This window comes from Myxocyprinus asiaticus, chromosome 4 (assembly GCF_019703515.2).
Source record: "Myxocyprinus asiaticus isolate MX2 ecotype Aquarium Trade chromosome 4, UBuf_Myxa_2, whole genome shotgun sequence".
NCBI classification, from domain to species: Eukaryota; Metazoa; Chordata; class Actinopteri; order Cypriniformes; family Catostomidae; genus Myxocyprinus; species Myxocyprinus asiaticus.
Genome location: NC_059347.1, coordinates 20,366,392 through 20,378,503, shown reverse-complemented (window position 1 = coordinate 20,378,503; position 12,112 = coordinate 20,366,392). Strand labels below are relative to the sequence as shown.

The following is a 12,112-nucleotide window of genomic DNA, read 5'->3' as shown; positions in this document are numbered from 1 at the left end:
CTACACCATCTCTGCTTGGGAGTGGCAACAGACAGGTGATCTCTCACTCACTCACTCACTCACTCACACACACACACACACACACACACGCACACACACCCTTGTTTCTCCAGTAACTTGTTAGAAACAGCCCAAGCTGTGATACTAGTTCTAAAGTGACATTTTTGAATTACTAATGATGGCTTGGACGCATCATTTGCTTTGAACTAGCAACGGCAGATTCTGATCCGTCACGTAAGAAAGTACAAATGCGTTTATGGCCGTACTCAGTTTTTCCTAATTTTGTTACATTTACTTGTTCATTGAACTGTTGTATATAAGCAATATCACACTTGCAATCATGCTATATAGCCCTAAATCAGCACTGCTGTGATTACCTGCAGCCAAATCACAGCAGTGCTGATGTAGGACCATATCGCACTCTTGCTCCAGTGATATTGCTTAGATATCTGAATTAACTAAATATATAATTAACATTAACCAAAATTAATAAATGCTGTAAAAGTATTGTTCATTGTTAGTTCATAGTTGATTAACTATTTCATTTAAAATGTAAATCTATACAACCTTCTTGTAAAGTGTTACCAGATCTGGTTTCTTCAACAACCAGATAATGTTCGTGTGAACTGATTTTTATGAAGAAAATGTAACTTAATTAACATTCTCATTACAGCACAAGCAATGACTCAGCCCAAGAGTGCCAGGCCAACTGTGCCCATCTCCAATGCCACCAAACGGAGCTTCCTGGTGTCTCCTGGTGTGGCTGATCCAGCTCTTCCTGTACAGAACAGCCCGGAAGTTTGTAACAGGTACTTCCTGCACCCTGAAGAATCTGAGCCTCTGTAAGTGCTTCATGGTTTTGTCTTTTCCTAGTGTTAAACCATTCGTCTTTGTGGTTCTGAGCGCAATTTACAGTAATCTGGTGAAATTGTGTTGACATTACCAGACGTCCCTCTATTATCATTATACTGTATACTATGACCCCAAAAAGTATTTGGACTCATACGGTAGGTCACACTTAATGCCTGAGTGTTATTACATTAGATAACAAAATATCAAAGCAAGTGTAATTTACCTAAAATGAAGATACAAGCACACCTTTCAAGCAAAACATTCTACAAAAAAAGTTGCTAGGGGGATCATGTGATGCTCTGTGTGTGGTGAGACGGGCTGTGGAGCACCTCGTTATTTAGTTCAAATGATTTTAAAACGGTCATCTAGCCCTTTCTAAAATTGTGCAGAGCAGTGAAGTGAGTGGTCAAGCAAACAGCTCAATGCACTTCACTGCTATTGAGTCATCTTTGCAAAAGACCCTAAATTGCATTCGTCAGGAGGAATTCGTCAGAACATCAGAATTGTTGACCTCAAAGAGGGCACGGAGGGGAGCGATCCTGTATCTTTCTTTGAGACTTGAATAGCGACTACTTTAAATAGGAACGTTAAGGGCGGACGGATTAAGCTAGAACGCGCACATCGTACTGGACCTTCGGAGGAAAAGTGAGGGGGAACATCCGAGACCTTTGCTTGTACGACTGCACACATACAGAGATAAAAGACAAATACTAGATGCTGGGAGATGCATGGTTGACATTTTTATTGAGGGGAAGAGAGTATCGTTTTTTTTCAAGACTTCTCAGTTGGTGTACAGAAGAAGAGAGCGGAGACAGCAGAAGCTCGGAGACGACTACGAGAGGCAGGAGTGAAATACGCCTTTATTTACCCTGCTACCATAAAAGTGCTCAACGCAGCTGGGAAAGACACCTACTTGGCTACGTCTGAGGAAGTGAACGTCTTTGTGGAGTCAATTCAGCGACGCTAATAATTCCCCGCAGGTACTCTTGAATAGATGCGTACTATGCAAGGTACTATTTGATATAATGTGCGACTAATGCTAAAGACGACTGTAATACATTTCCTTTTCTTTTTGATTGTCGAGGAGTAACACTGGCACCGCATGTTTAACACATGACTTATAAGAAAATTGTTTTCGCACCACAAATCTGCGAGTATGTGACTCCCACTGTTTTACCTCTCTACCCCTTGTTTCTCTGGCTGCTCTTCACAGGATCAGTTGGTGAATGTGAGAGGTTCACAGATTCAGTATTTTGTTTTCTTTTTATTATATTTCTCGTTTGTACTTGAGATTTTATCTGTAAGTCGGTTCCACTCCTGCACAGTTCATTTTATATGCAGGATGTTTTTTTTGTTTTTGTTTTTTTCACATGGAAAATAATTGGTTCGGTATTTCTCATGTCAGAAGGAATCAGCATTTTGAGGTTTATTATTCAATATTTTATATAGTTTTTTTTTCTTATAAGTGAATAATAGCATACACTAGTAAAAGGAAAAAGGATTTATTATCTGAACAATTGAAATTAGAAAAGAAGATTGCCCAGCTAGAACAAAAAACATTTATTCCTTAAAATCAGACCAACTTCATGTTGAAATTAAAGCTCTAAGGGCTCAGTTAAACAATCTATTAACCAGAATGGCAGACAAAGATATATTATTCGCAAGGCAAAGATTTTCTGAGATGGGTAACAAACCTAATTGCCTTCTCGCAAGATTAGTTAAAAATGCACCTGCAAAAGGTTATATTTCAGCAATTAAGGACATTAATAGTTCCAGAATCTTAGGAAATCAAAGAATAAATGAGAGATTTAGACAATTTTATGATGCCATTGTGAACACATAACAGGTCTGAGCCTAATTTTATAAAACCATTTAAGTAGACGCCTAAAGGTGTAACATACCTGAGCATTCATGTTACACCTAAACTGTCAGCTTCATGATGAAAAATATCAAACCATCAACCTCTCACATTAAAGAGGATCTTATAAGATGGTCCAAACTTCCAGTTTCTATTTCAGGTAGAATAAACTTATAAAAATGATAATACTTTCAAAGCTTTTATACCCATTGTCTATGACCTTTCTAAACATGACAAATGCTGATATTAAGGATCTTAACGGTGTCATGTCTAAATTTAGGATAAATTTATGGAGCAAACGGATTGTGAGGCTGTACCGCCGGCTCAGGTCCCGCATGCACCCACACCCCCACACTCTTCTTCCCCCATCCTGTTCACTAAAAGTGTTCGTCCGCCCGACGGTGCTTCCGCCCTCATGCAGTTCGGCAGCAGTGAACATGAAGAGGACAATGACGATGCCGTATCTGTCATGGCTTCAGACACTGTCACCTCGTCCACGTCATTAGAGGACGTTGCTTCTCCCCTCCTAAAAGGCGGAGACCGTTCTTCGATGGCGGATGCGGAGCTTGTCCACATTCTCACTAAGGCTATAGACGAGCTGGAGCTTGAATGGTCACCTCCGTTAGAGCCAACTCGTTCACGGCTGGACAAGTGGTTTTTGCCGGGCCACCCCACATAGACCTGGCCCATTTTTCCCCTAGGTCCACGCTGAACTCTCCAAATCGTGGAGTTCACCATACTCTGCAAGGCTGCACCTCTCCAATACAGCAGCTTTCACATCCGTCGACCGTGGAGACCAAATGGGATATGGCTCGCTTCCCCCGTTGAACAGGCGGTAGCAGCCCACTTGTGTCCCTCGACTCGAGCTGGCTTGAGATCCCGCCCACTGCTCCCGTCTAAGCCATTCTGGCTTACTTCGACACTAGCGGGACGCGCCTATAATACAGCTGGGTAAGCTGGTGCCGCCTTGCACACGATGGCAGTGCTCCAGGTCTACCAGGCCAAAATTCTTTAAAAAAAATAAAAATAAAAATGGATAAATCAGGTCCCGACCCGACTATGTTTAAAGAACTTTGCGTAGCAACCGATTTGGCGCTAAGAGCAACAAAGGCCACCGCCGGAGCGATTGGGCGCTCCATGGGAAATCTGGTCATCCTAGACTGTCACCTTTGGCTGACGCTGACTGACATGCGTGATGGGGACAAGTCGGCCCTCCTCGACGCGCCGGCATCCCCTGCTAGTCTCTTCGGCAGCGCAGTGGAAGCCCTATTGGAGCGCTTCCAGACAGCCCAAAAACTGAAGCAGGCTATGAAGTATTTCATGCCTAAACGAGCCGCTGCTCAACCAAGCTGTTCACGCTCCGCTTCAACACAGTGCCCCCCGAAATGGCAGCACTCTACTCCCCAGGCCCCTCAGGGTCCATCTGAGCCGGCCGTTCACCCGAAAAAGCCTTGGCCGAAGCGCCGCTATTCACAGCCACTGCGCCATGGGCCCCGCCCATCAAGAAAACTTTCCTCTGATCAGCCTCAGCGTTCCTGACGGCTTCAGCAGCGTGAAGAGGAAAGCCCCGCCCCCAAGCAGACTCGCACAGAATCCCTGTTCTCTCCTCCCGCCGTTCCTGTTCAGGAGATTGTTCACAATTTTTTATCTGTGCCAATAAAGTGTATGAAAAATGTGCACTCTGCCCACCTTGCCGGCAGTGCGAAAAATGAAAAATACACAAACACTCACGAATAGAGCTATGTTCCTCTTCACGCACCCACACACTTCACAAGCCTTCCCCCCCCCCCCCCCACCAGTCGGAAGAGCAATGCTCCTTCCATATGCTCTGTCCAGTCAGAGCACTACACACCTATGTGTCCCGCACGAGCCAGTTCAGATAAATGGACCAGCTTTTTGTCTGTTTCGGAGGTCGCTCGAAAAGCATACCAGTCTCAAAGCAGAGACTGTCACATTGGATTGTTGACGCTATAACACTGGCGTACAAATCTCAGGAAACCCAATGCCCTATTGGCAATAAGGCCCACTCAACGAGAGGTATGGCTGCCTCTTGGGTGTGGGAAAATGGTGTTTCCATACAAGAAATCTGCCTGGCGGCAGGTTGGGCTTCGCCCAGCACCTTTGTACGATTTTACAACCTTGACGTGCATTCGGTGGCTTCACAGATATTATCTGTGCAGCAGCATTAATTCATTGTGTTCTAAGGTCCGCTTTGAGAACTTGATGAATTCACTTCGCTCCCGGACCGCACGCGCTTGTGCAACAATGCAAGACTCGGCCCTTCATGTTAAGCGCCGTCATACTTCGTTTATACTGCCTAATTACACTACATGCATCTTATGTTTCGGCTGTGCTTTAGACATTCGAATGTAAAGCGATGCCACACTCGGGCCATACCGCTTGAATATATATTTACTATGTTTCCAAATACATTAATATACTTGTGTCTCGGTCACGGCTTAGACACTCATTCTCTGGTTAAAAGATAGATATGCTCAGCTGTTTCACTACTGGACTGTGCACCTGGCTGTGCTCTACTAGGTCCGCTTGGAGCCCTCGTAAAGGCAAAGCATCCCGCTACTGAGCGATGCGAATGTGCTTGTTACCTCTCCCCCTCAGATCATACACGTTCCCATAAGCATCAGCAACACGTCTCTGGTTACGTATGTAACCTCGGTTCCCTGAGATGTAGAGAACGAGACATCGCGTAGCCGCGCTACCGGACGTCACTATCAGGCGGCTCAGCCGGCGCTTTCAGTCGATAAATTCAGACTGATGGCGTTATGCCGCCTGCTTACATAGAAAGCCGTGCGCTGCGTCCTTAATGTCATTGGCTGAGGGGACGTGAACGCCATTGGCTCAATTCAGTTGCATCTGAATTGGCGTGATCCAATAGGATTTCAGAAATCGGAGAAAAGGAGTTTTTCCCCATAAGCATCAGCGACGCGATGTCTCGTTTCCTACATCTCAGGGAACCGAGGTTACATACGTAACCAGAGACGTTTTTTTCTCTCTCTCGTAAATGTAAACAAGTGTAAATGCCAACACCATCATGTATGTCGAAAGGACTGAAGCCTGTCAACTAAAACATGAGTTCATTGATGTCATTAATTGAGTCTGCTTTTTTTATTCCATCAGTTACTCCTGGTCGGAGTCTTCCGTAAATATTTTGTTTATACGTAGGTTTACGTCCTACATAAATGTAATGGTGCAACGCTTATTTAGTAGTGCATACATTTTGACTTAGTGCCCATTTACGCCACAACTAGGCTAAGTTGTAACGTACGTATAGCTGGTGCGGCCGGCCCCTGATGTTTATTTAGCTATTTATTTTATTTGAATTTATTCTTTATTTTAATGGTCAGCATTTGACTGATACTAAGCATACAGTACTGATGTTTATTTAGCTATTTATTGTATTTTTATTTATTCTTTACATAAATGGTCAGCATTTGACCGATACTAAGCATACAGTACTGATGTTTATTTAGCTATTTATTTTATTTGAATTTATTCTTTATTTTCTCAGTGTTCATTTCTAGAATTTGTTGACAGTGTATAATAATATTGTGAAATATTCTTTGATAAAAATATTTAAGAAAGCAGCCCTCTGAGTACCTTTGCATAGTCATATCAGTGCAAAATCGACATAGAAAAGGTCATTCCAGTCATTCCAGCTCAAAAATTATCTATATCAGCCACCATATCGGTAATCTGTGAATTTTCCCCCTCTAAAATTGGTATCGGTCTCAAAAATCCCATATCGGTCGGGCTCTAGTTTAGAGAGTTCTGACTTTTTTTTTTTTTTAGACACATTTTTTCATAAGAACCCTGAAATTAAACATTTCATATCCAGATTTTACTCCATGATATATCAACATAAAGCAAACAATCTGATTTCACTGCGCAAGGTATGGAGTGAGAACCTGAAATATGACATTGATGAAAATGTTTGGGAGAATATTGTTAGATTGCCATTAAACATATCTCCAAACAAATATAGCAAGATAAACAGCTCTGTATCCCCCCAGAGTCCCAAATGTCATATAAGTATTGGCATATTCTTTCACTGCCTTCACTTATTCATGTTCACTTATTACAGATTTCTGGAATAATATTTGTGCAAAATTATCTATAATATGAAAGAAGGTCATAGCCTCCCTGTAAATGTGTCTACTGGGAATATTACCCGCTTTATGCTCGCTTTTGGATACTTCAGATGTTATTAAAACCTTACTGGTGTTGGGTAGGAAAGCAATTATGGTCAAATGGGTTGGTGCTGAACCCCCCTTTATAAATATTGGTTGATTCTGATTAAAGAAGTTATACCTCTGGGAAAACTGGTATATGTATTGAAGGGTGAATCTGATTTACAAGTAAATAAATCTCTTGGCATAGACTGCAAGCTTATTGGGGTACCCCTGATTGATTGTATTCACTGTGTAACATTGTAACCCTGATTCTGACCACACTGCTTGTCTTTGGGCATGATGCTTGTGCCAAGAATACTGCTCTAAGATTGTAGCATTCTAAATGTTTTAGGTTGAAAAGTTAGTCTATTAATGTGCTAAACAAAGCAGTGCTGCTTGTCCATATTTGTCCAACCAAATGGAAAATGCTTCGTGTCAGTTACGATTAGATTTTGCCTGGATAGACCTCTGGGACCCGAGAATCATTCGTCCTGATATGGCGTGCTGGTGGTTTGCCAACCATGCCCTCTGCTTGCTGTTTCAGTAATAAGGGGAGTTCCAGCTTCAGCCCGCCTCATCCACTCCTGCCTCTGAGGCAAAGACAGAAGAAGGTTCAGCCAGGAGAGGAAAGCACAGGTAATGCACCAAGATTCTGCTGCCATTAGTATTAAAAATATAAAATAACCAAATATAGTAATTTCTGTGTTTTGATGTGACAGCTCAAATGGAAAGTTAACCAAAAATGTTGGGCCTCAGATATACTTTTCATTCTCAGAAAACATGTAGTCTGAGACCATAAGTTAGGTGAATCTCACAAAACCTGTCAAGATCTATGGCCATGTCATAGAAAAAATAAATACAAATAAAGAATAAATTATAGTGTGTTTATAGATTGAGGCCTATTTTATGAATTGAGGTCATTTTCATGATAATAATTAATAGTTAATTCTCATTAATAATGAGAATCACCATTGAGAACAACGAAAATTACAAAAAGGAAAGTGTCCACAGTACGGTAATGAGATGTGTTGAAATGTAATGAAAATAATGCCACAATGCAAAAAATGCTAATAGTACTAAAATAAGCCTAATTTTCTTTACATAATGTGTTCTTATTTTTATTTTATTTTGGGGTGAAATGTAACCCGGACATGTTTTCATTATATTCAGCAAGTTAGAAGTTAGGTTTTAAAGGAGTGTTTCACCCAAAAATTACAATTCTCTCATTCTCACGCCATCACAGATGTGTATGACTTACTTTCTTCTGCAGAACACAAAGATATTTAGAAGAATATCTCTGCTCTGTTGGTACCACATAATGCAGGTGAATAGTGACCAAAACTTTGAAGCTCCAAAAAGCTCCTTTTTCACTTTAAACCTTGACATCAGCAGTCTCCTTGGCAATCATGATTTCAAGTTCGATTACACTTCCTAGTGCTTGACGCATGCGCAAAGCGCTAGATGGTGCAAGGAAGTGAATAGCGCTTTTAATGATCACCAAGGAGACTGCTGATGTCAAGATTTATAGAGTTATTCACTTGCATTGTGTGGACCTACGGAGCAGAGATATTCTTCTAAAAATCTTTGTGTTCTGCAGAAGAAAGTCAGACACATCTTGATGGCATGAGGGTGAGTAAATGATGAGAGAATTTGTATTTTTAGGTGAACTATTCCGTTAAGTCAATACTGACCTTTTCGTAATGTTATAGTGTGAGTACCCTGAGAAACAGGTAATCAAATTGTCTTTCATGTGCTTTTCTTTACAGCCTGTAGAAATCGCTCCAGTTCTTTGACACAAGAAGGTCACTCGAGAGGATCTGTGGCTTGGTCAGATAAAAGGCAGAGGTACAACACCATTAGTAAATATGAATATGAAAAAAAAACATAAGGCTTAAACATTTTCCTTAATGTTTTCCTATTTGAAAATCTAATTTATATTTGCTTGGTAATATTTCTGTAATCAGGCCACTGTCTCAGCTGAATCGGTATGTTCTCACGGACAGTGATGCAGACTTGGCCTCGGGTGACAGCATTAGTCTGACCTGCTCTATCAGTGAGGACAGCCTGGCCTCCACTGTCACACCCAAACACCAGATCCATCCGAGTCAGAGCACTACTAGATGGGTCAATGGACATGGTCTGCTGGGCAACGTTAATATGGATGAGGAGGATGAGCTGGTAACTATTGCCAGGGCAGATTCATCTAAGAATGACATCACCCGTCCAAACTCTGAGGACGCAGAGTGCCAGAGTGCTACCCCTGGTGCTAAAACAGGCACTTGGGGGCGGCAGGAGGAAGCAATCTCTGATTCCCGAACATCCAATTTCTATTTGGAACCTCTGATACCTGCAGTTCTGAGACCAGCCAAAGAGAAGTCCATATGCCTGAATAAGGAAGAAGAATTGGGGGAGGGACGACAGAGAGGGTCAGCACGGAGAGCTGTGGGAGGAGATGGCCTCAACTCATCTTCCAGACGGAGAACTCCACACACCCTTAACCGAACCTTTACCCCCAACACTAGCTCAGAGTTTGAGTCAACTATTGAGCCCAAATCAAGTGAATTTGTGCCTCCAGCCCCTGAGCAAACACAATCTTTCAGACCATTGGTGACAAGTAGTATTGAGCCGTCTTCTGCTGAACGTTCACCTGGGTTTTACCTTCATTCGTCTGTGCCTGAGGACAAGAAGCCTGTCCAAGCTTGGGATATACAGCCAGAAACTGACATAGAGACTGTGGAGACGATTGAAGAACAGGATGCAGAGCTTACTAAAGAGCTCCATCTGGACAAGAAACAATTCTATGAGGAGGATGATGAGTCTGCCAAACTACGAGAGGACATGAATGTAAAGGAACATGAGGATAAGGATGGTGGAAGCAGGTGTTCGAGTCCAGGTCAGCACTCCCAAATCAGTAGCGTTGCCAGTGGCAGCATACGTATGACCAGTTTTGCAGAGCGAAAGATGCAGAAGTTTGGTAGCAACCAAGACATCCGCTCCAGCACCAGCAGCTCACAGCGGACCACACCAGATGGCTCTGAGAGTTACCCCTTTCCTCTCACTTCTTGGAAAATGAAGCGAGACCAGAGTCCAAATCAAAAGAACAAGGAGAGTGCCAACATGCTGGCCTCTGAACTTGTCCAACTCCATATGCAGCTTGAAGAAAAGCGACGTGCAATTGAAAGCCAAAAGAAGAAGATGGAGGTCTTAACGGCCAGACAAAGGCTAAAGCTTGGGAAAGCAGCTTTCCTGCAAATAGTGAAGAAAGAGAAGAGTGACACTCTCCCGCAGCCTACAAAATCAGAGTACTACTTGAAAGATGGCCAAAAACTCAATCAAGAGAAAGAAAAGTCATCAAAAGATGACTCCTGTGTCAATGCTTTGAGAGATGGGGCAAAAGAGTCTGGAGAACCAGAGAAGGCTTCTATTGAGTGGGCAAGTGGGGGGACTGTGTCCCCTAGTGCCTTAGATATTGATGAGGAGATAGATCTTAATGAGTGCAACCGCTCCATTGATTTGCTAAACGAGGCCATAGGTAGCATTCAGCAGCAGATGATGCAACTTTCTCTCCAGCAAGAACTGCTCATGAAGCAGAATCACCAGTCTCCAACAGGCACTGCTCCACCACCTAGCAGTGACCAAAGTAATGCATCTGAACCCAGAGTCCGAGCTTCTATACATTACGTTGACCCAAGTGGCAGCCCTGTGGTGCGAAAGCCACCCAAACTGAGTTCAGCACGGCCCCGTTCCAAACCTTCTGAACTGTTGCTAGTTAAGGAACAAGGCAAAGGGCAGAAGAGCTCCACTCCTACACCTACTGATGGCCAGGCCAGGCCCATTCAAGGGGGCGAGACCCCTAAAGAAGAGCCTGAGGACTTTGTACAAAGCTCTGTAAGATTTGGCACACTCAACAAAGACAAAGGGAATCAGAAAAGCACTACATTCCACCTTAATGATGATGCTAATTTGAGGACAGTGTCAAGGGAGCCAAGTTCTGCAGCCCTGGGTGTTACTTTTGATGAATCTATGTCTGGTACCTCACAGGACCCTGCAGCTACATTTGGAGATGGACCAGGGAAGGATGTCTCCTCAGAGGACATTTCTAGAGGAAAGGTCAATCTTGTTGAAGTGGACTTGTCTGACTTGGCTGCCAACCCAGATGATGAAAGTTCCAATGTATTGGATGTCACTACTGATGGAGCTGATGGGGAAAAGAAATCTGGCATGGGCTTCTTTTTTAAGGTAATGTGGGTGCAATTGACAAGACGTTAGAAAAGTTTTTATCTCTCAAGGAAAAGGGATTGTTCTTGCAACCACCAGTTTCTCTCTTATTTACCTTAAGAAATTGAAGTATTGGCATTTTCCTCTTAAATAAAATATTCTTAGTTCAGTGTATTTTAATGCATTTAGACTATGTTTAGTACGGATTTGCGAATTATTTAATTACTGTTAATGAATTACTGTTAGTAATAACTTGTATACAAATATATTGTATACATATTTGAGTTCATTAAAACTTCACATTGTGGATCGTGGTATATTTCGGACCTTTGGACTTTTTTTTATTTGAAAACAAGTCAAATCATAACACGCTGCGTAATCACAGTGCGTTACATAGCCTACCGTTTCTCTGGTGATGGTGAGATGTCAGCTGAGTCTGCTTTCCCGGCAATCGCTGATGTAATTGTAGTTTGGGATGAAACAAGGAGACCAGCAGATCAACTGTACTTCAACACACTATCATGGTTTATGCAGAAAACATAATGTTCATTTATAGAGAAACACTCCAACACTGATTACATTAAGCCCACTTCATCTTCATCTGTGCATCGTCTTCTGTGCGGAGAAGACGTGACATGCTGTGCGCAAGTGCCCTCTAGCAGCGGGTGACTGTGTAGACAGCCTTATCAACATCTGCTGTCATGATTACTGAACGCATTTGTCCTGAAATTAATCGATGATCGATAAGCTTAATAGATAAAATTATTAATGAAGATTAATCAGTTATCGATTTATCACTAACATCCCTAATATCACTACTACTATTGCTCATATTTGAAGTTAAAGGTTAGCTCAAATCCGTAACACGTCCTGCATCATTTGTGATATGGACATGAATGATATCTCAAATTGTGGTGTTTGTTAAGGAGAGGTGTGCTTTAATAAGCAGTCAGAATCTAAGCAATTACCGTTTTCACCTGTAGAAAAATCTCAT

General features: G+C 42.4%; 1 protein-coding gene across 3 annotated transcripts in view; it reads left to right on the top strand.

Annotated features, from left to right (window-relative positions):
- LOC127433693 (calmodulin-regulated spectrin-associated protein 1-B-like) overlaps positions 1-12,112 on the top strand; it is a 54,154-nt gene that overhangs the window by 30,487 nt on the left and 11,555 nt on the right. For all 3 annotated transcript variants that reach the window (XM_051685800.1, XM_051685810.1, XM_051685818.1), the window contains 4 exons: positions 674-842; positions 7,445-7,536; positions 8,667-8,745; positions 8,865-11,139. In XM_051685800.1, coding sequence (XP_051541760.1) covers positions 674-842; positions 7,445-7,536; positions 8,667-8,745; positions 8,865-11,139 — 2,615 coding nt within the window. The remainder of the gene's footprint in view (positions 1-673; positions 843-7,444; positions 7,537-8,666; positions 8,746-8,864; positions 11,140-12,112) is intronic.